The sequence below is a fragment of the Lemur catta genome, chromosome 2, assembly GCF_020740605.2.
Source record: "Lemur catta isolate mLemCat1 chromosome 2, mLemCat1.pri, whole genome shotgun sequence".
Lineage (NCBI taxonomy): Eukaryota > Metazoa > Chordata > Mammalia > Primates > Lemuridae > Lemur > Lemur catta.
In genome coordinates, this window is record NC_059129.1 from 114,959,090 (window position 1) to 114,982,968 (window position 23,879).

The 23,879-nt window shown below is 33.5% G+C and overlaps 1 protein-coding gene across 3 annotated transcripts in view; it reads left to right on the forward strand.

Annotated features, from left to right (window-relative positions):
- The window catches only part of TRMT11 (tRNA methyltransferase 11 homolog), a 50,223-nt gene that overhangs the window by 5,758 nt on the left and 20,586 nt on the right, over positions 1 to 23,879 (forward strand). For 2 of the 3 annotated variants that reach the window (XM_045544312.1, XM_045544315.1), the window contains exons 2-11: positions 500 to 565; positions 1,406 to 1,479; positions 3,770 to 3,851; positions 3,941 to 4,033; positions 4,272 to 4,406; positions 5,158 to 5,314; positions 14,404 to 14,484; positions 17,649 to 17,813; positions 19,245 to 19,317; positions 19,434 to 19,565. In XM_045544312.1, the coding sequence (XP_045400268.1) occupies positions 500 to 565; positions 1,406 to 1,479; positions 3,770 to 3,851; positions 3,941 to 4,033; positions 4,272 to 4,406; positions 5,158 to 5,314; positions 14,404 to 14,484; positions 17,649 to 17,813; positions 19,245 to 19,317; positions 19,434 to 19,565 (1,058 nt within the window). The remainder of the gene's footprint in view (positions 1 to 499; positions 566 to 1,405; positions 1,480 to 3,769; positions 3,852 to 3,940; positions 4,034 to 4,271; positions 4,407 to 5,157; positions 5,315 to 14,403; positions 14,485 to 17,648; positions 17,814 to 19,244; positions 19,318 to 19,433; positions 19,566 to 23,879) is intronic. The other variant, XM_045544314.1, reaches the window with a different exon arrangement.

Genomic DNA, 23,879 nt, shown 5'->3' on the forward strand with positions numbered 1-23,879 from the left:
AATATATATATACACACACTATCTGAACAGATTTTAATTTTGCATGCATGACACTTTTAAAGTATCTATTGCGTTAGTTTGCTTTCTAGTTCTGTAACTTCATCCAGAAAGAAGGGGAGTTTAAGTTAATGTATTTGTTAAATCCAAGTGATGCTCCCTATTTATTTATTTGTTTCCAAACATCCTCAAATCATCTGTTTAATTATTCATTTCATTTTTATTGATCAATTGTCAGATTTACTAATCTGTAGTTTCTGTTTTTTCCATTTTCAAAATCAGGACTCTTCTGATGAAGTCTTTGGCAACTCTCCTGTTATCTAAAATTTCTCAGAAATTGTTTAACCATGGTTATTACTATTAAAGTTTTTCAGGACCCTGAATCATAATTATCTGATGTAACTTAAATGCCTTAGGTAGATCATCAGCCCACTTTTTTAAATTTTTTAATCATCTTATACCTGTGTTAAAATGTATTCTTTCTATAATATTTTCAATATAGGAAATAAAGTCTTTGCTTTCACTTTTTGGAGGTCAGTTCACTAGCGGTCAGGAAACTTATGGAAAGGTAAGTTGAGTTTTCATTAAATAATATGTACACTTATAATTAGAACCTTGGATTTGAAGAGAAGTGCTTATTTTAAATTCATATTTGTGTGCTTGTATTTGTTTCTAGAGGCACTGGAGTAAAAAGGATATTTTGGAAAAAATTGTGGTTTTGGAAAATATTTTGAATATTCATTTATTTATTAGTTTTTAATTGAACAGTTGTACCATAATTTTTATCTGTCCTTTCATTGAAAAAAGGGCTGGCTTCTGTTGATGTGTATTTAGAATTAGAATTTAGAATTTAGCTGAATTTTGGGCTTATATTGGGAAACATTTTAAAATTTGACATTGTTCATTGTGTAAGATTGTGAGTTTATGAGATTTATATTTTGTATTTGTAGTTTGTCAGTCTATTAGAGAAGTTTGAAAACTAGAAAAAAAAATCATTCACAGTTCTTCCTCCTTGACATGACATAATTTGTGGATACTGCCTTGCAGTCTTTTTTTTTCATGTACTTTTTTTCCTATTGTAGTGCTACTTACCATGGATGTAAGAATACTTGATCTGACTTTAACCAAAATAAAAGTCGCTCCAATAGCAAAAAATCAAATTAGGATAATATAGTACAATCTAAGAACACTTTTATAAATGACTGTATAAATGAAAGTATCAGCAAATTAAATTTAAATTTAGGGTTAATTTTGTATTTTTCCTGTGGTGTAGTTTGACTATAAAATCTCTAAATTTAAATTTAATTGTACTGTATTATCCTAATCAAGTATTCTTATTCATATCTTGAATAAAAGCATATGAAGCCATGTAGCCACTTAGAATTAAGTTGTATGTTATTTCTTTCAGTCACCATTTTGGATTCTTAACATTCCCTCTGAAGAAATTGCAAGAAACTTAATGAAACGGACAGTGTGTGCCAAGTAAGAGAAACTTATGTTCTCCTGTGTGAGTGAACACGTACAACTCAGTTCTACTTTTTGCTGTATGAGCAGAAAGGAATGGTGTGGAGGGAGCTCAGTTTAGGTTGCAGTTACAAGCTTGTGCCATTGGGTGGCGGTGGGGGAACAGAGGAGACTTACCTGCTGAACCTGAGGGTGAGAGATCTCAGTGGGGGAAATGCAGAAACACCTGTTGTAGAATATTTTTTTTAAACTTCCATATTAGCAGCAGTATAGTAGGAGATGTAAATGCTATGTTCTTACATAGGATATATGCCACATTTAATTGTAACCAAGGTATTGAAGATGCTTTTCTTATAGTTGGTTTTTATTTGGATGAGCATTTTGTGATGTGTAAGATGACAAAAAGTGGAGACTGGCATGAAATATATTTTACTGTTTTATTTGTTAGAGAAAGGAATTCTGATAATATCACATCTTGGTATGAATGAATGTAATGATGTTGATCATTTATCCTGAGTGTTTCTGGATTTTATCATTGGTATGTGCTCCTTTTTTTTCCTTTTCTTTCATTTCTTTTTCTACTATTGGAAAATTTTATGTCATCAGATTTGAAAACTAAACTGCATTTTCAACTGATGTCTTAAAGATGGAACAGCTTGTATTATCTTTGAGCTGCTTTTTTTCCTGAACATTTTGGCAGATTGCTGAAAACTTTCTTTTCCTTGGAAATTATATTTGATAATGCAATGCCAATACAAATTTACATATATCTAGTTGTGTTAACATGGTTAGTAATGCTTTATATTGTCACATGTAATTGCTGTTATTATTAAATTGGATATAATCTCATATTTAGTTAACTTCATCCTGTTGAGAACTACCTGGAGCTCTAAATCTAATCTCTTAAACTGAAACTTGTTAATAAGTGTTATTATTAAATAAAAATGACGAGAAAACAGAAACATAACTAAAAAACACCCTTTGAATAATTACTATTTCAGATTTACATATTAAAATTTATAGCTCTAAGAGGTGTCTGAATTCCAAAGGTCCAGTTTATTAGGTTTAAGATAGCTACTTGGGCTGGGCACGGTGGCTCATGCCTGTAATCCTAGCCCTCTGGGAGGCCAAAGCGGGAGAATCACTTGAGGTCAGGAGTTCGAGACCAGCCTGAGCGAGACCCCGTCTCTACTAAAAATAGAAATAAATTATCTGGACAACGAAAAATATATATAGAAAAAATTAGCCAGGCATGGTGGCTCATGCCTGTAGTCCCAGCTACTCGGGAGGCTGAGGCAGTAGGATCGCTTAAGCCCAGGAGTTTGAGGTTGCTGTGAGCTAGGCTGACTCCACGGCACTCACTCTAGCCCGGGCAACAAAGTGACACTCTGTATCAAAAAAAAAAAAAAAAAAAAAGATAGCTACTTGAGTACTAAGAACTTGTACACTTCTTTCAAAGCTCTTATCTTCTGATGCATGTATTTGATTAAGGTATAATTAATAATTGTATAATACTTACATAATCATTTCTTTTGTTGCTTTTTATTCTCTGTATATTTCATGTAACTGAAGTATACCTTCAGAGATAGCTAAGTAAGAGTACTATTACTGCAGAGGCCTTCTCTCTATAAATTCAATAGATAGAAAAGGAGGAATTTGTTTTCAAAGGATAAAATTCACGATCTATTTGTAACATCAGTTGTACTAGAAGGAAATAGACTTTTTTAGATTCAAAACTAACTTAAATTTAACTTTTTCTGTGGTAGTTTAGGGATTGAAAGTTCATTTTAATTATTTTTAACGTGAAATGTTTTGAGCATAACACAAAAAGTGAAAAATATAGCAAGCACCTGGGTACTTACCTTATTAGATCTCAATATTTTGAGTAACTTAATTGTTAAATGTTACTAAATCATAGCTAAATATTAATATTATAGTAACATTTTAGTCTGATCATTGTTCTTGTTGTTTTATGAAGAAGACACAGGGGAAAATTGGATTTTCTGCAGCTTATTACTCATTTCATTAAAATAACTAAGTGATTTTATGGCATCATTTGTTATAGTATAAAAATATGATGAAAACTTGGAAAACTCCTGACTTATATTGAATTTCCTCAATTTCTCTGTGTGGTTTGGATTTAAGATATATTTGTTGCCAGGATACAAATTTTTCACCTATAGCTTAGAAAACATAGATGATAATTGTTTTAATGGAGTGGGTGCAACAAACTAGTAAAATAACTGTTATGTATTACTGTGTGAACTGAGTTCTTTTCTGAAGTTAGTACCAATCATTTATTTCCTAGGTCTATATTTGAGCTATGGGGTCATGGAAAATCTCCTGAAGAGCTCTACAGTTCTCTTAAAAATTACCCTGTGGAGAAGATGGTACGTAGTGAAATGTAGTTTTATATTGGGATATGTGCAGATTCTGTAGAATTTATTAAGCTTAAAAAACTAATTTGCTTTTCTTTTAGGTTCCATTTCTACATTCAGACTCTACATATAAAATAAAGATTCACACATTTAATAAAACATTGACACAAGAAGAAAAAGTCAAACGAATAGATGTAAGTGAATTTATCAAAAACAGAAAACCTACAGGATTAATGTAGTCTAGCCGTTGTTGATAATAAGAATACCTAATGTCTGTTAAGTGCTTGTTTTGTACCACATTTTGTGCTAAGTGCCTTTCATGTTTTATCTTATTTAATGCTGACATTAAACTTACAAGGTAGATATTATTAGATGAGTACTATTTTTCTTTGTAAATTTTTATAGGACATTAGAATTACTTTTATTTTTTAGGCACTTGAGTTTTTGCCATTTGAAGGAAAAGTGAATTTAAAGAAGCCACAACATATATTCTCTATTTTGGAGGATTATGGTTTAGACCCAAACCGCATCCCTGAGAATCCACATAATATTTATTTTGGTAGATGGGTAAGCAAGTATTCTTTCTACTTATTTTAGTTTGTTTCTTTAAAAGCTAAATGTTAGGTCTTTGTTTTTGACTCTTTGTATGTAGAACTTTAAAGCAGCTGAAGAGTCAGAACTACTGTATGGATTAAAATCAGTTAGAGTACGTGATTATGTTCATAGGCTTTAAACCCCAGAGATTCCTATGAAGTACAAGAGGCTTACTAGATTGTTAGATATAGGGCTGAGGGAGGGTGTGTGATGTACCCAGAAATATTAAAACAAGACTTTTCAGATATCTGGACTGCTTTTTTGATAAAGCAGAGAAAAGGCAGAATGCTATGATAGTTGAGGGGTCTCATTTGTGGAGATCTCCAATCTAGGTCTTCCATTCTGAATATAAATAGAATTACCATAGAGCACTTCTGCCTACTTCTCTAAGGCTGTAAGTGAGTGAATGGAAGCTGTGACTTATGTTAGAGATTATTGTTATTTAGGAGGAAAAAAAATGGGCAAAGTTTACTACTTACTAACCCCTGGAATAATTGCATTCAAATTCAATTTATATTTGGTTTGAAAACACAAAGTAAATGGAAAGACATTAAGAAATAAAAAGTTTTGTACATAACAACCACAAGCACATTATTTTCAAGGAACAAGTTTAGAGCAGTGGTAGCTGAAAGAAGTTCTTGTCAGCAAGATACTGCGGTTTTATTGTGAAGGATTACCTCAAATCTGTATGGTTATACTAACTGGAAAAATATCTCTGATCTAGATTGCAGATGGACAGAGAGAGCTTATTGAGTCATACAGTGTCAAAAAGAGACTCTTTATTGGAAATACAAGCATGGATGCTGGCTTATCATTCATCATGGCTAACCATGGAAAAGTGAAAGCAAACGATATTGTCTTTGATCCATTTGTTGGAACAGGTATTTTTATTTAACTGTTAAGCTAGTATGGAGATGTTGCTTTTGTATTAGTGAAGCCCATAGCAATATTTTTGCTAAAAGGTTAAATGTACAGAATAAGCTTTTAATTATCACTGGATGGTGGCTAAGAGACAACCACATACTTGTGTAATAAATAGCCAGTGTTTAACACTTTTGCCACGGCAGTGATTATGCAGATATAATTTTGTGGGTATTATTCCAAGTAAACCACTAGAGGGGAGCATACATCTAATTTTTTTAAATAGCAGAACTTTCAATATTATACATTGTAGAAATGTAAAGATGTATAGTTTATATAGATAGGAAAACCCTTGGTGGGGAAGAGAGATTGGAATGACAAGATAAAAAAAAATTAGGTTCATCCCTTTAAGTTAATAACCATATATTTAGATGGAAAAAATAATGTATTCTGTTTCTGATTTGGTTTGTGGAGGTTTATAAATAGCTATGAAAATAAGAAAAGTGATGAAATATTAATGGGCTAGAGGCCACTGTGGCAATGAGCTTGGTTCTGTGTGCACTTGATTGGGATGCCCTTGTAATTAACTTTGTGTGGAAGTCCTAAAACGCCAAGTTTACTTCATCTGACTCTGAAGATTTTTTCCTCCTTCAGCTCATTTTGCTTGGTGTTGCCCATATGATACCCAGGGCGTACTCACAGTTAGGTTTGTCTGGCCTAACCCATTGTGGCTTAGTTTGTGGTTGGAGCCTCTCCCTATAGCCATATTTCCCTTTGAGCATTGATGATGCAAAGCTAACATTTGTTGAATAGTAAATGTGTCAGGTACTGTGCTATGTACTCCAATATTATTATCTAATTTAATTCTTATAACAACTAACATGGAGATACTTTTAAAAATTTTCTTGATGAGATTATGGCACTGAGAGAGGTTAAGTGGCTTGGCCAAGATTGTGCAGCCATATGTGTTTCATAGGATTCAGACTTAAGCAGTCCAGCTCCAGAGCTCATTCTCTTAACTGCTGTCATGGAGCTGCCTCTCTCTGTTTTAGGATCTGCCAGCCAGCTATTAGACCATACCCTAACTTGAGGAATATGACCACATAGGATTAGGAAGAAGTAGTATCAAGGTTGAGATTTCTAGCTGATGGAATGATTTCTTGTGTTTGCTGTGGTTGAATTAATTCATTCGTGAGTCATTCTTTTCCCACTCTACTGGTGTCTCCATATAGTCCATCCCAACATACTATCTTTTCTTTCCTATCCTCCTCATTATCCCAAATGTCTCCCCCCACATTTTAAACTTTTTGTTGGAAATAATGCTAAACTTATAGAAAAGTTACAGGAATAAAAATAGAACAAAGAATGTCCATGTATCTTTAACCCAGCTTAAGCTGTTATTAACATTTGGCCTCATTTGCTTTATCACTTGTTCTATTTACGTTTATATACATAATATTTTCTTTGCTGTATCATTTGAGAGTTGTAGCATCATATCCCTTTACCTCTCAAATACTTGTGTCTTAAGAATAAGGATATATTTTTTTATATAACCACAGTATAGTTTCCAATGTTAGTAAATGTAGTATACATTTACTTTAATATTACACTACTTTAATATTCATATTCATATTCCAATTTTGTCAGTTGGCACCATGATGTCATTGCTAGCATCTTTTTCCCTTTCTGGTGTAGGATCAGGTATTATATTTTATTGTTAGTGTTTCTTTGATCTCTTCCATTTGGAACATAGGTAAAGACTTTTTTTTAAAATTAAATTTGTACTTTTGAAGAATGCTATCTCTCCTCCCTTTATTTGTTATCTAGAATGTTTCTTATTTTGGGTTGTTTGCTGTTTCCTCATGGTTTGATGTAGGTTGAACATTCCTAGCTGGACAAAATTGGTGATTTTGTATCCCCGTGGTATATACACAATAGCTCTCTACCCCTCACTGGTAATGTTAATTTTGATCGGCTAGTCAAGATTGTATTTGATTTTTCCACTGTATGATTACTTTTTTTTTCCCTTGCAGTTGTTAAGCAATCTGTAGGGAGACACATTAAGACTATGTTAATATTTTGTTTCTTATCCAAATCCCCCTCACCTCTGTCAGGGTGTCCATTGATGATTCTTGCCAGAACCAGTCTTTACTTGGATGGTTTCAAAGGGATAATTTTCTAACTCTATCACTCCCTCTATAGTTACCAGTTAATACTCATTATTGTGTTGTAAGCAAGAGCCCTTTCTTCTCTTCCACATATTTATTTATCTACTTATTAATATAAACAAGTAGTTCCTGCTTTTTCCCCCCTGGTGGCCTATAATTGATTATGTTCCTTAATTATTTGGTTGCACAGATTGTCCCAGATTTGCCCAGTGACAGCCCTTTCACATTGGATCTGTATTTTGTTTTGAGCACTTCCTTACTTTCTGACTTTTCTTCTACTTGTTCAAACTGTGGCATCAGTCATTTCTCCAAGGACCCCTTCTTTCTTTTAGTAGGGAGGTGGTATTAGAGACCAAGATCTGGGTTCTAGACCCTTTCAGTGAACAAGCCAGGAAACATATATATGTGTATACATACAAAATGTGTATAAGTGCATACGCAAGTACACATGCATGTATTCCTACATACTGTGTGTATATGTGCACATATAAGTGTATATAAATATTTTAGAAATTGTGAATTTGCACATATACTACAAATTACAGTCTAACTTTATGGATTTCTTTTTGCCTACCCCGTACCATATTTATATACATCTTCTTCCACAATAAGGACCCTGGTTCCTATCAACATCAACACATTTACTCTTTTGCTCATTCCTATAATATTTCTAAAATAGTTTCAAATTGCTTTGCTCATGCTGTTTCCAAAAAATCCTGTTAAAAAGAGTTTAGGATGTATTTTCAGTTCTCTATCCTAAGGAGAAATAAAGTCAAATACTGTGCTTGCTTCTTTTCCCCTTCCTTTAAAATTCTGTTGGGTTTATTTCCAGTTTTCCCTCAGTTTTAGTTTGTTGTTGTTTCTCAAAACAAGGCCTTGCACTGTTTACTCGGGCTAGAGTGCAGTGATGTCATCATAGCTCACTGCAACTTCATACTTCTGAGTTCAAGTGATCCTCCTGCCTCAGCCTCCTGAGTAGCTAGGACTATAGGTGTGCACCACCACACTCCTATTTTCCATAGAAAAATAATTTTTCTGTTTTTTTGTGGAGACGTGGTCTCACTATGTTGCTTAGGCAGGTCTTGAACTCCCAGTCTCAAGTGATCCTCCTGCCTTGGCCTCCCGAAATGCTAGGATTACAAGTGTGAGCCACTGCACCTGGCCAGTTTTAGGTTTTTATCTCCTGCCTCTCCATTCCTTGTTGATTTACTTTTATTTTTAACTATATTTAAGATTAACTTGCTTTCAAAAGTCAGAACTACACCAGAAGGTGAACTCAGAGGAATGCCACTTCCTTTTATATCCCTTCCATCCTGTTCCCCCATCTCTAATAGGTGATGAACTTCGTCATTTTCTAGTTGATTCTTCCTGTGTTTCTTTTTCTAATGATAAGCAGATATACACATTTTTTTATTTTCACTTCTTTCTTATGCAAAAGGTAGCATACTGTATACGCTGGCTTTAGCTTTGCTTTTTTAACTTAATGGTATTTCTTGGAAATCCGTGCCTGTCAATTCATAGACATTGTTCTTTTTTGTAGTTTTGCTCCATGGGTGTATGTACTGTAATTTATTCAAACAATCTCCTATACTTGTACATTGGTAGTTTCCAATAATTTATAGTTAGAAATCATGCTTGCAATGAATAACCATATGAATATATACCTTCGTAATGTTAGAGATATAGCACTAGGGTAAATTTCTAGAAGTAAGATTGCTGGGTTGAAGAGTATATGCATATGTAGTGTTGTTACATATTGCCAAATTTCTCTTCAGGATACTATTTTGGATTCCTGCCAGTATAGGAGAGTCCCTGTTTTTCCACAATCTCACCAGCAGAATATATGGTCAAACTTTTGAAGTTTTGCCAATCCATTGGGTGAAAAATGGCATCTCAATGTAATGTTTATTTGTCTTTCTTTTATTATGAGTGAAGTCTAACAACTTTTTATATTTTAAGGGCCATTTTTATGACTTTTTTTTGAATTGTCTATCATGTCTTTTGCCCATTTGCTATACCACTTTTGATTTTTTCCCCCTCATTTTTAAAGATCCTTTGTAAGTAAAGGACATTATTCCCTCACCCCCTTTTTTTCCTTGTGATATGTGTTGCAAATGTTTTCTCCCAGCTTGTCATTTATCTTTTGACTTTGCTAGTAATTGCTTTATGCCATGCAAATTTTTCCTTACACCCAAGGAGTTCAGCTATATTTTCTTTTAGTACTTTTATAGTTTTGTTTTTTCCTTTTACATCTCTGGTCCATTTGGAGATTGTTTTCTTTTTCTTTTCTTTTTTTTTTTTTTTCTTTGAGATAGGGTCTTGCTCTGTCACCCGGACTAGAGTACAATGGTATCATCATAGCCCACTGCAACCTCAAACTCCTGTGCTCAAGTGATCCTCCTGCCTCAGCCTCCCAAGTAGCTGGGACTATTGGTACATGCCACCACACCTGGCTAATTTTTCTAGTTTTTTGTAGAGACAGGATCTTGCTCTTGCTCAGGCTGGTCTTGAGCTCCTGGCCTCAAGGAATCCTCCTGCCTCGGCCTCCAAAAGTGTTAGTATTACAGGCGTGAGCCACTGTGCTCGGCTGAGATTTTTTGTTTATATGATATGAAGAATGGATCTAACTTATCTTTTTCTAAATGCTAAAGCCTTTATTAATCCTTAATCTTGTTCTTAGACTTTACAAACTTTTTCAGTGAAGTGAGAAGAATACATGCATGTACAAAATGATCAATATGTACACACATGTATAGACCAGACCATAGAGTTTAAAAATAGAGTTGCCAGTATAGGTAACATGTCTTTCCATTGATGTAGATGAGGCTGGGTATGTATGAAATTCCAACTTCACAGAATTCAGTGTAAATCTTTAGTGTGGTGAGGGGCAAGGAGACCTGCTTCTATTTATTTTAGGACAGCTCCTCACAGTGGTTGCATATTTTGATCATCTGACTGACTGTTCATATATGAGGAGGATCTTTGCAAATAAGCTGCTAAAATATATTTTCATAACTTGTGTTTGTAGTTTAAGCATAGCTTTACGGCATTAATCAGTTTTTGATACATTTGTTTTAAAACTGGTAATAACCAATAATTGTGAATAGACACAGTCTTAAGTATAGTTTATCCTCTCTCTTGGGCCTTTTGCCTCATTGATGGGTAGTACCTTCTGAAGGATTGGAGAAATACATAGCCTTTTGCCCTCCTCCATGGCCATAGTTTTTATCAAAGTATTTGGTATTTTTTCGTGCAGTTTCCTTTTTGTATTTTTTTAAATTCAGGTGTATCTAATCCCTTTTCCATTTTCAAGGTAGAAAACTGAAATGTATGTAGTTTCCCAAATGTATTACTCACTGACTACTCATGTCTTGTGAGTAGGGTAGAAAGGTTCTGGGAAGTTGAAAGGAGAGATATAATCTTTTCCTGCCTAAATTCCTTTCCTTTTTCTTTTAGATAGTGTGCTATCTAAGTTGTTTGGAACTATATGAGCTGCAGAAACACACTTTCCTTTCTAGTTTAGCAAATACATTGATTTTCATTTTAGTAAGATTTTTTTAAAGTTGTGTGTTTCCACTTTCCCATTCGATCAGCTCTCAGTACTTAGAAATTACTACTGTTTACATAGGAGTTTGGCTAAAGGAATGATCAGCATGAATTTATTGAATACCTATAATGGTACAGCCCTGCTTGTGATATGTTATAAGACTTGTGAATGGTATACAACTGCCATTAACTGAGTGCACAGCTTTACTTACTTCATATAATTTTTTTAGTAACAAATCTTCCTTTTGTTTATCTGTTTGGTGAATTAACGTATATTTACTTCCATTGGTGCTGACTCCAAAGTAGGTAGTATGGTATAAAGGAAGAACAAATAGAGTGAGTTAATTCTTCACAAATTACTATATGAATTTGGGCAAGATTCTTAACTTGTCTGGGTCTCAATTGCATTATTTGTAAAATGGTGATAGTAATAAATTGTGAGAATTAAGTGAGGTAATATATGTATATAATATTCCTAGGAAGTTGCCTGATACATGGTGGACATTCAGTGAACTGTGATGGCTATCATTATTATTTTTTAATTATTATTTTGATAAAAACTTAGATGTCTTTTTGGTGAAAGTTGTTAGATATAGCTAATATTAAATGGTGATATTGAAGAATTTGGCCATGAATTTATTTTCTAGTCCCTTTTTTGGCTGATTTCCAAGATAGTCATAATTTACAACTGTTGGCAAATCGTAGCAGCAGGCAGGGAAATTGAAGCTTAATATTGTACAAGTCTAATTCTTTGTTTATAGTTAAAATAATTGGTACTAGCGTATGCTGATTGCCTTAGGTAATTTAGAGCTCTACAGCCATAGCTCTCTGATTCCTTCTCATGCTCTCTCTCAAGTGAGTCAGCTCCTCTAGTAATGAGAATGCACCCAGGAGACTAATGTATATTCCTTGACGTTGTCTACCTTCAGGTCACCTATAGGTGTAAGGAAAGGAGTGTATCTCCTTTGGAAATTTTGTCCTTGCACAATAGTAGACACAGGAGTTAGGAGTTGGGAAACTGACTGTCCTGGTTCTCGGAGGAGACCTAGGGGAGGAAAGAGAAAGCTGGGAGAGTGAGATAATGGATCTCTGTAGGTCTGTGTAATATCCTCACTTCCCATTTTTTCTAGTACTCTTTGTAGTCCCCTCTTCCTGGGTCTCATAGTTTGTCTAGCAGGATTTCTATTTTTTAGCAGTATTCTTTTGCTCAGGCTGCTAGTTTAATTTATTTAAGTAGAGTTCTTTTTTAAAAAGGAAAAAATAGATGAAATAATATTGCCATTTTTCTTCATTTTTTCCCTTTCTCTCAGCAAAACCAAAGCCCAGTCTCTCATTTCCCCACATTTGCAAAGCTTTCCACTTAGCTCTCTAAAGATAAAAAATCATGAGTTTCCATATCATAGAATAAATTCTACTTATTATTGTATCCTTTTGCCTGTGAGATATTACCCTGCCCTTAAAGTGGTTACTATTTAAGTGATGAGAATTTGAAACACTGAGTTACGGGTCTAGATCCCATATGCTGCATTTTTACTTTTGATGGCATAAAAAGAAATGAGTGAGTCACGTTATCTGCCTTCTTGACACTTCACCCTGCTTTTGTAGCACCCCTTTTTCAACCAAAAAGCTTTCAAGAAAACTCAAGCTGAGGTATAACTAAATGCAAAAAGTTTAATCAAAAGAACAACTAGATGACTAACAGTGATTACCCAGTGACCAGTTCAGAGAAGCTAATTTATTCTGATTTTATTTTTAAAAATTAAAAGCTTAAAAGGCACAAAGTTGACTATCAGATGCAGTCTAACAGATTATTCATCTCCTTTCAGCAGTGTACTGTAAATTGGGTCTTCTCAAAACTCACTCTAACCAAATGGATAAGGTTCTGTTTAAGGAAGCACAGGAAAGCTTTTCTGTTCCCCTTGACAACTAGTTCTTCTAGGTGAGTATCTGCCTTAATTGGCAGAATTGTAGTAATTCCTCATAATTTGGGTGAAGTGACTTTGTGACTATTTCAAGTCATCACATACACTGCCTTTCCTAAATATGGACTGTTCCATTTCCAAAGCAAGAGTTATGAGGACTTTTTTTTTTAAACCTTCCCTCTCACATAAATGCTTTCTGTAGTTATTATGAGAGGACCTAGGTTTTGGTTTCTGCTGTACTTTTAGTCTTCCATTTCTGTTCTTCATGGGCTCCCATAGGAACTAGTAAGTTGCAATATATTCATGAGCAAAGTATTTTTAAGTACATGTTACCAGACTATGTTTTAAATGGCTATGGAAGGAACACCATTAATTTATACATCTTGACCCTCTGGAGGCACTACCCATCTTAATTTTAGAGATTACGTTTCAAAAGGATGTAAGGAAAGAGCCCTAGTTTTTTTTTTACTTGGCCAAGTCTGTGCATATTTTATAGTCTAAGAATATATTTATTATTTCAACTTGACTGGCAGACCTTTCTGCAGTGTAGCTAATTAGAACTTGTCCAAGCACTAAAAGCCTTTTAATTTGGATGATTAAACAAAGTGAAGTTTAATGAAAAAAGTACAATTATTAAAAATTTATTTAACTTTGTAAAAATTTTTTTCTTAAACAATTTAAAAATACCGTTACCTTTTATTTTAAAGAGTGTAATTGCTATTTCAATCTTTATTAGGGTTTTCCTTCATGTGTGAGCTGGTCACATCTGTCAAATTACTTTGTCAAATTTTATTGGATAATTGTTTTTACTTTGGTCACAGCACTAATTAAGCAACAATAATTGTACTAATTATTTTTGTGTGTGGTTAATTGTAATTCAGAAATTTATATTTACAGTTTAAAACAGGAGATACTTGATTGGTTACAGGAGTAACTGTAGAATAAAATAGTTAACGCTTACAAAAGTTAAAATATGTCCTAATATTTTAACTTCTGTAAGAGCTAATGTCTCACATATTAATTATGCCCTCTTTAATTACGTGAAACTCTGTGATTCAGTGGGAATGGAGCCCAATTGTCAGAGTTTATTTATTGCCAGCTCTTTGTGTAAGCAGAGTTATGTGCTCATTTTTAAGAAAGAAGCAAGATACTTTTATATAGGCCTCTCAAAATAAGAAGAAAATGTCTAAATATACATTATTTTGACTAAAAAAATAATTTTCCCTAAGTAGTACTGTTTAAAGTAATGATGCCAGGGCATATATTAATTACCTACTTTGTGACCAATTTAATGAATACAGTTTAGGGGATTTGTTTTTTCATTTCTGAGGCTTGCTAAATATGGCCAGGATCAGTGTCATTCCAGGGTACTCTGCCTATAGCCAGTTTGTAAAACTGGATCAAATTAATTACAGGAAGAAACAGGAGTCTGGGACTTTCTGGTTAACAGGTCATAATTATGTGATTTTTCAGGTGGCCTCCTGATAGCTTCTGCTCATTTTGGTGCATATGTATATGGGACAGACATAGACTACAACACGGTTCACGGTTTAGGTGAGTAGAGGTTATAGACAGTGTTATAGTCTTTGCTGTTATACCAATGCCTTTAAAATAATAAAATATATACTCTGGAGATTGAGGCAGGAGGATTGTTTGAGCCCAGAGTTGGAGTCTAGCCTGGGCAACATAGGAAGATCCTGTCTCTGGAAAAAAACAGGAGGGGAAAGGAGATAAAATAATAAAACACAGTTGACCCTAGAACAACAAGGTCCACTTACATTTGGATTTTCTTTCACCTCTGTTGCCCCTAAAGCAGCAAGACCAACCCCTCCTCTTTCTCCTCTTCCTTAGCCTACTCAATGTGGAGATGAGTAGGTGAAGACCTTTATGATAATCCACTTCCACTTAATGAATAATAAATGTATTTTTACTACCTATAGTAAATATAACAATAAGCTATTAGTAGTTAAGTTTTTGGGGAATCACAAGTTCTATGTAGGTTTTTGACTGCACAGCAGGTCAGCACCCGTAACTGCTGCATTGTTCAAGGGTCAACTGTAGTTTTATATGATATTATTTTAATGTTAAAATACAAAATTGTAATGTAATTTTACTTATTTATAAAAGACTTCATTGGGTATCTACTTTTTATGAAGTAATCTAGTGTGAACAAAATGATTTCCTGAAGGAACACAAAAATGAATAAGAAAAGGCCCTCCCCCTCAGAGGTGTTTGTAGACTTAGTAGGGAGGTAAAAAAAAAAAACAAAAAAAAAGGTAGGCCAACTATATCTTTGGGAGCTTAAGGGTTGGGAGAGAAGAAGTAGGAGAGAGATAGGGCCATTTTGTAATCAGCATGTACATGTTAATAAAACATACAGAGTTTATATTTAAAGATTACTATCAATAATTTATTCAATAATTATACATTCCATGTATATTGGATTAACCAGGCTTTGAGGTACCATATATATTTTTAATTTCATAACTGACCAAAACATCTTTGAAACACTTAAAGCTGACAGGAACTTACTGAGGGTACTTGAAACAAGTATCTGCTTTGCTTTTGAGGTAATTTTGGAAAATATTTTAAATTCTAGAAACGTCAATAATGATGTGTGATTGGATGGAATTGAATCAAACTGAAAAAGTATTTTCTTATAGCTTAATGGTATTAAAAATGTCCAGTTTTTATTGATGGTTTTGAGATTATTTGTGTTTTTGGTGGTATTCCATTATAGTAACTTGAATCAGCCCTTAAAACATTCTTTTCCTTTTCTTCACCCAGTATAAGTTATTATATGGGTGTGAATTTATGATTTTAGTAGTATATTTTGTTTTGCTGAAGCAATTTGATATATTGTACTGATGACCTTTTTTCCTACCTTGACTATAAAGAATTTAGTAATATTTCTTAGGAAGAAAATGAGTTATAGTTTATCAGATTTACATAAATGGGCTAACCAGAGAAGGATATTCTTTATCTGCAATATGTTAGAGTAGACAAAATGCTAAGAAGAATTATTTCACTTGGCTTTTAGAAGCAGTATATTTGCTTTAAGGAAATTGACCTGTATAATTTACTTGAATTTTTATTTATTAAAGTTATGTTTAAAAAGTTATAACCTTCCATCTACTTGGGTAGAATTCTGATTGAGGTAGAGTCTCGTCAGAGCTTATCCAAGATGCTGTTAGGTATGCTCTCTGTTTCCTACACTTTTTTTTTTTGTGTGGAGATAGTCTTACTCTGTCACCTCAGCATCATCATAGTTCACTGCATGCAACCTCCAATTCCTGGGCTCAAGCGATCCTCCTACCTCAGCCTCCCAGAGTGCTAGGATTATAGGCACGAGCCACCCGCACCCGGCCTGTTTCCTATACTTCTAATCCCTTACTGTATTCTAAAATAGTCTCAAGTTTCTCTGGTTTTAAAAGTATAAAACTTTTTCTATCAATCCTATAGGCCCTTCTAGATATCACTTTGTTTTTCTGTTGTTTTTTTTGCCAAACTGCTTCTTGAAAAACTAGTATTAACTTGCTATTTCCTCTTCATCTCTCACTCTCTCCTCTACTCATTATTTTCCAGCTTCTGTGCCTACTGTTCTGCTGAAAACACTTACTAAGGCCACAGATCTGCAGCATTTGGCAATGTTGACCTTCAAAAAACCTCTCTTGATTTCCTAGACAGCGATCTCATTGGGTGGTACTTTTATTTGGGACTGTTTCATCTTAGTCTCATAAAGACCCTGCAACTTTCTCTGATCTCTGTTTACTTATTGTTTTTTCCCAGCATCTATCTTTGACCCCTTCTCCCATCACAGTGCTTGTTGTTCAGAGTCATGTCATTCTTCTTTTGATTTTTTTCTTGTGAAGTTGATCATAATACAGAAGAGTGTATAATATATAAGAATAATTATAGAGCAAACACTATGTAACTACCACCTAGGTTAACAAAAACTGTCATTCATTCTTATGGATTCAACTTAAGTTTATATATTGATGTCTCCCAAGCGTATATATTCCGGCCTTCAACTACCTGCTGGGTGTCTCTTTCTGAATGTTCTGCAGGTACCTCAAGGTATATCAAGACTGATATATCACACATGAATCTCATCTTTTTTCCTATGCTTGTTTTTCCTCCTGGTTCTCTGATTTTAATCGCTGGTATTATCATCCTAAACTATCATGTCTTCTAAAACTAGAAACTTTTGACTTCTTTAGCCTTTCCTCAGTCCCCACTTTAATGTTTCTTCATTAATAATGTCTTCGTTTTGCCTCCTTTCTTCATGGTGATAGCCGCTACATTTCTCAAGTTAGCTCTCTTCGTTTCTATTTTATTTATCTGATTCATCACTGTATCTATACAGGACTGTTTCCTGCCAGAGGAAAGGGGCCAGGTTCTATTCAACTCTGTATCTTACTGCTAAATGCTTTGTACTCAGAAAGTATTGAGTGAGTGTTGTAAGGCAGTTTTACTTGAAAGGTGACAGAACAAGATCAGTTAGACATCAGTACTTTCTCTGTTCAAAATATATTTTTATAATAAGTTGAAATAAAAATAATTGTTTACTTGTATACATAAATTAAGATTTTAAATGAAAGCAAATTTTATTTGAGTAAATATAGGTTTAGATGAGTTAAAACATTACTTTTAGCTAACAACAGGAAGAATGCTGTTCCATCTCATATTTTCCTATCTTCCTTATTCTTTCCCTTCAGGAAAGGCCAGTAGGAAAAACCAGAAATGGAGAGGACCAGATGAAAATATTAGGGCAAACCTTCGTCAGTATGGTTTAGAGAAATACTACCTTGATGTCCTGGTTTCAGATGCATCTAAACCTTCCTGGAGGAAGGGCACATATTTTGATGCAATTATCACTGATCGTAAGTTTATTTTTATACAAAAGTAGAAGTAGGATTAGTAGGATTGGTTTCCTAAAGTCATGTCTATTTCAAGTACAAAATTTGTCAACATATACGCACAATGCCAACTTGTGTTGGTCTTCCCCCCACCCTCAACTTCTTCATATAGTGAGAAGAAAAAAATTATGAATGTAGGGCAGGTTACCAACTTAACTAAATCATTAATGGTTTATTGTTTTGTTTTTTTTTAAACAAATATATTGACTTGCCATCTATTTTTATATCTGTAGAACTTGTCATCTGTTTTCCCCTTCAACTTATTTTTTTGAGGCATATATTTGTTTTTATAATGACCATAATTGGTTATTAGTATACCAACTGGAGCTAAAATGTCATTTGCAGTTTGCTATTAAATTTCGATGAAAAGTGTTTCAGATATCACACATTTTTCTATGTGTAAGCATTTGTGTTTTTTGTAGTGCCTGTTTTCCCTGTCGTCTCCTTTTTAGAGTTACAGGAAATTTGGTGTTCTGTGAACCACTGGGCTTGTGAATCCACTGAGTTTCAGGAATGTGCATGAGAACTTGTTTTCCCATGCCTCATGAAGTCTTGAACTTTTTAGGCAGCCTATCTAAGAATAGATCTGCCCTTTCGATAGTATTTGACAGTAAATCTATAAAAAGTGACAGAGTTGAGCCCTTCTATCTCAGCCCTTTTCAGTTCTTCGGTAACTTAAATGATTTCAAATCTAACAAAAGAAAAATTACCAAGGCATTACAATGTCAGTGTGAATATACATTATGAAAATTGGGTGATGTTTAAAAATTAACAGTTTGCTTTACTATTTGCTCTCCCACTCTGTATCTTTATTTATATAAAATAAGTAATTTTTTCTTCTGATCAGCTTGAGAGTAAGTGACATTCATGGTGGCCTTTTACCCTTACACTTCTGTGTGTATTTCCTAAGAATAGAGAAATTCTTAGGAATTTCTTAGAAAGCCAAAGTACAATTAGCAGTTTCAGTAAATCCATAGAATACTTTAGTCTATAGTTTGTCATTCAGTTTTGTCAGTTAACTCAGTAATATCTTTTATAGCATATATTTTCTCTCTGGTACAGGATCCACTCTAGAGTCAGATACTGCATTTAGCAATGGTATCTTTTAGGCCCCCTTTGATTTGTAACATTTCCATAGCCTTCTCCATGTTTTTTATGACACTGACTTTTTTTTTTTTTTAAATTCAGGATATTATGGAGGTATAAACATTGACATTGACATTTTTGAAGACATTTGCCCCTCCCCCAACTCTTTATGCTTTGTATTCTCAGTTGTAATAATACATAGGTGACGTTGTGTTCTTAGGGTGTCACACCTGAAGGCACATGATATATATCTGCCCTTCACTAGTGATTTGGTGACTTTTAACTGTGTTACCTGTGTTTTCTATCTAGCTCCATATGGTATCAGAGAATCTACAAGAAGAACAGGTTCACAAAAGGAAATATCAAAGGGGATAGAAAAATGGTAAGTGAAATTTAAATGTGGTGCGCTAGAACTTTGAGAAGTATGTTGCTTCTTTAGTTAACTTAAACAGTCTTAAAATGTTTCACTGATTTTGAAATTTTGTTTTCTTTGTGTAGTCCAGAAAGCCACGTTCCTGTTTCCTTGAGTTATCATCTGAGTGATATGTATTTCGACCTGTTAAACTTTGCAGCTGAGACCCTGGTATTAGGTGGAAGACTAGTCTATTGGTTACCAGTGTATACACCAGAGTATGTAATCTTAATTTTATTTTTAATTTCATTTTTCTTAAAATGTTTACATATCTAACAGAACTTTTTTTTTTCTCTAATTGTATTCAGAGTATCATTGTATTTAATGTGTGATAGTTTTTGTTTACTTCATATGTATATAAAATTGTCTCCTTCTTCTTATTGACTGAATTGTTTTGACTTTTTTATTTGCTGTCAGAGGTTGGTAAACTACAACTTGTGGGCCAGATATGGTCCTCAGCCTGTTTTCGTAAGGCCCTTGATACCTTGTTACCCCTATATACTCCATTGTATTTCTCAGAAACAAGAACATTCCTGCCTAACCGCTATCAACCCTCCAAGTCTGGAAATCAGCACTGGTGACAATATTGCCATCCAGATCATGGACCCCATTCAAATTTTACCAATTGCAATCCATCCAGGAAAATGTGCTGCATTCATCTATCTCATCTTTTGGTCTCCTCCAGTCTGGAATATTCCTCAGTCTTTCCTTATCTTTTATGTCCTCAACGGTTTTACAGAGTATGTGTGTAGCTTATATTCTGAGAGTTGACCCTCAACCAGGGTCTAGCTGATATTTCCCCTATGACCAGGCTGAGATAATGCTTTTTTGGTAAGAATACCAGAAAAATGATTTTCATGCAGTACATCATGGGGCACTCAGAGTGACCTCTGCTGGTGATGTTAACCTTGATCATCTGGTCATGTTCTCTGTCAGGTTTTTCCACTCCAAATCACTATTTTCCTCTTTGATTTGTGTTTTATGGGGAAATATTCCAAGATTACACTGATATTGTGTTTTTCATCAAACTACTCACATTGATGACTCCATTGTTGATAACCACTGCTATAGTGGTTGCCAAATGATGAATTTTCTGTTCTATCACTTCTGCATTTGTAAGCTGGCATTCTGTAAGGAAGAGCTTTCCTTTCTCTCCCGTTTATTTATTCATTTATTTATTTATAGTGGTATGGAGTCATGGATTCTTTTATTATCCATTGTGCTGTAATTTATTACTATCATTATTTATTTTGTTGCTAAAATTGCCCCAGATTTGACTAGTGGGAATCTCTTTGATCTGGCTCTTCTGTGCTTTTGAAATATGCTCATTAGTTGTTCGGCACTTCCTTACCTTCTAACATATCTGACTGTTCACTACTTTGTAGTTTATTATTTAATTACAACTGAAATTTTATATGGGTAAGAATTATTTTTGGAGTTCTTTTATGATTCCTTTTTAAAAAGTAAAATTATAAGTACTTTAAACATATTTCTAAAGACTTTATGAAGTAGCCACTGGATATTTCTTCAGTAACTTCTCTATTTTACTAATTTTGGACAAGGAGAAATTTCCAAATACATATAACAAAAGGGATGTTTTAGAAGTAGAAAAGGGAGACACGTTTTATCAATTGTTTTTTTGTCTTAGATGTTTTCTTGAGGAATAGATTTCTTTTATGTATGTAGTTAACACACATGGAAAGACTACTGTGGCATTTACGTCCCTGACCTATTTATATTTATCCTTGGAGAGAGTTATTTTCACATCCTCTGATGTTCATTACTAGACTTCAGTTGTGTCTTCTCCTCTCCTCAAACCTGTGATCTTCTTAATGAATTACTAATTCTTATTAATTGTTAACTTATTAATGAACTTTGTCTTGAGTTTATGCTAGAAAAATGAACTATTTTTACTTTTGTAGGATATATTATTCAACATCTTTACTCTTTTTAAAATAACAAGTATCAAGATGAATTTAAGACTAAAGTCATCTGTAAAAGTTTGAAATAATGTTCTTGCTTCTGAATTAAACAGTTTAGAATTATGTTTTATTGAAAATGTAGCTTTTTATTGGACCAGAAATAAAAAAGGAATTCAATGTAACATTGTGCCTTAGGACAGTTTAATTTTAAGACTTTAGTGTTTTTGGTGTAGTGAATGTAGGCTTTCAGATCTACTACTGAATTTTATTTACTCAGCCAAATCCTATTGTATAATTCAAGTTTAAAAACAAGAATTATACAGTATAACCAAGTTCAGGTATTACTTAAACTCAGGACCTATTGAAAAGTTTAAGATATAATAAAAACAAAATACTGCCTAGAAGCTTAGTGATATGTGAAAAATTGTTAGAGCTGTTGATTAAAAAAGGACTTTCTCACTGATAATTTAAATTGCAGTGAAGAAACTGCTACTAACAAACTTCTGTTTTTCTTCTAGTCTAGACTGTCTCCACTCTAGTATATCAGGTTTTTTGTCATCATCAAGATACTCTGTGTACTTTATCTTTTCACCTTTGTTTATTCTTTCCCCATTGCTTGAGATGCCCATTCTTCTTTCCTCATCTGGTGAAATTGTAGTCATCTTTCAAGGTCTAGCGTAATTGTCACCACTTCTGTGACACTTTCTCAGACCCTTCTCAGTAGAATTAACCAGTTCTTCTTCTCTGCTCTCATAGTAGTTTGTTGTTACCACTCATAGAGACTTACCACATACAATTACTGTAGACTGTTGGCATTTGTGGGTTTACTATTCACAATTTTGACTTCTTGCAAATGACCCTGAAGATCTGTGTTATAGTCCTGTGGACAGGGCATAAATCCAACACATGTGTGTTTGATGTCATAGGGGTTGCTAAGCTACTGAGTAAATGTAACTGTTTGCCCAGGTTCCAGATATCCATATAGGCTTGTTATCTAATTTCATTACACACACATAGATAACTCTTGAAGTGCTTAGAAACTGTGTTTCTTTGTGAAAGATGACCTTTAATAGAAATCCAACTGCTAGTGTTAATGATAAAGGTGATGAATTACCTATATCAAAACATCACATTATATCCCATAAATATATATAATTATAATTTGTCAATTAAAATGTTTTAAAAAGATGACAAAGATGTGACCCAAAGTTGGATTTGGGGATAAATTTTAATTGTAGTAAAATGAACTTGGTAGTGACTCAGATCACTAAAGAGAACATGTTTTTCATCTTTTATCTAAGAAAGAGGAAAATGTGATTCCTTAAGCTGTTTTCAGTAAGTGTTCAAATCAATGCAAAATCTGTTTCTTGTATGGAAGATGAAATTCTAGTGACATTTGGAAAGTGCTTGAGACATGAAGACACACAGAAAAATGAGTGACTTTAAAAATCGATTCATGAAAAACCTAGGGGCCTATACACACAACTGTTTTTCCTTTTTTTTTTTGAAAAAATTGAGAGATAATTTGTATACCTTGAAATTCAAATTCACCGTTTTAAATTGTACAACTCCATGGTTTTTAGTGTATCCACAAAGTTGTGCAACCATCACCACTATCTAATTCCAGAATGTTTTCATCATCCCCCAAAAGTACCCCATAAAGATTAGCAATCACCACCCCTCCTGCCTCTGGTGATCAGTTTCCTGTCTCTCTGGATTTGCCTATTCTGGCTCATTTAGTTTTTTAATAGATAACTTGGATTGTAGAGAGATAGTAATGAAAACAGGAAATTAAGATAGGATTCTATATTACCATTATAGTTCAGGCAAAGTACAGATTTATATCCTCTACTTAACAGTTTGCAGACAGTCCACTGGTATGAAATGTATTGGTATATATACAGTGAATAATTTTTTAACTGCTATTTTTTTTTAGTATGGTATTTTTTTTTAGTATGGGAGAATACTGTTAAATTGGCTTGCTAATATAATAGATTAGTGGTTAAAAATAAGTTTGTTAATGATTATTGATATGATGTTCCTTTATGCTTAAAATCAAAGATTGAGTTGAAAAGATAATATAAAACATGTAAATATGTTTTCCTGCTGTTAAGCCAAACACAGCAATTTAATTTCAGCAGTTTAGCATCATTTATGTCACAGATGTTAATTAAAATTGTATTGGTTTTGTACTTTTGGATTTGATTTATAAATTTGTTTGGAGTTTTATAGTTATATTAGGATATAAGAATAAGAAATTTCTAATATATGTTTGCACATATTTAAATGACATTTTAAGAATAATACTTTAAGTCAGTCTACCAGAAAATAAAAGTTTTTTTTTTCTTTAAAAAAAAGATACATTACTAAGTTTGACAAACATTGTTTCAGACAACCACACATCCTGCTGTTTGCAAGCTTAAGGTCAAGAGTATATCCTCTCTCTGTTACCCTTTTTTATTTTAGTCTCAACCATGGTATAGAATGAGTTCCTTCATATCATAAATGCTTTGCATGAAGATTCCAAATCTGATGTTAACTAATGTTATAAGAAATATAATGTTTCTGGCTATATAGTGAACATTAAGGAATTATTAGATGAGGTGAAAT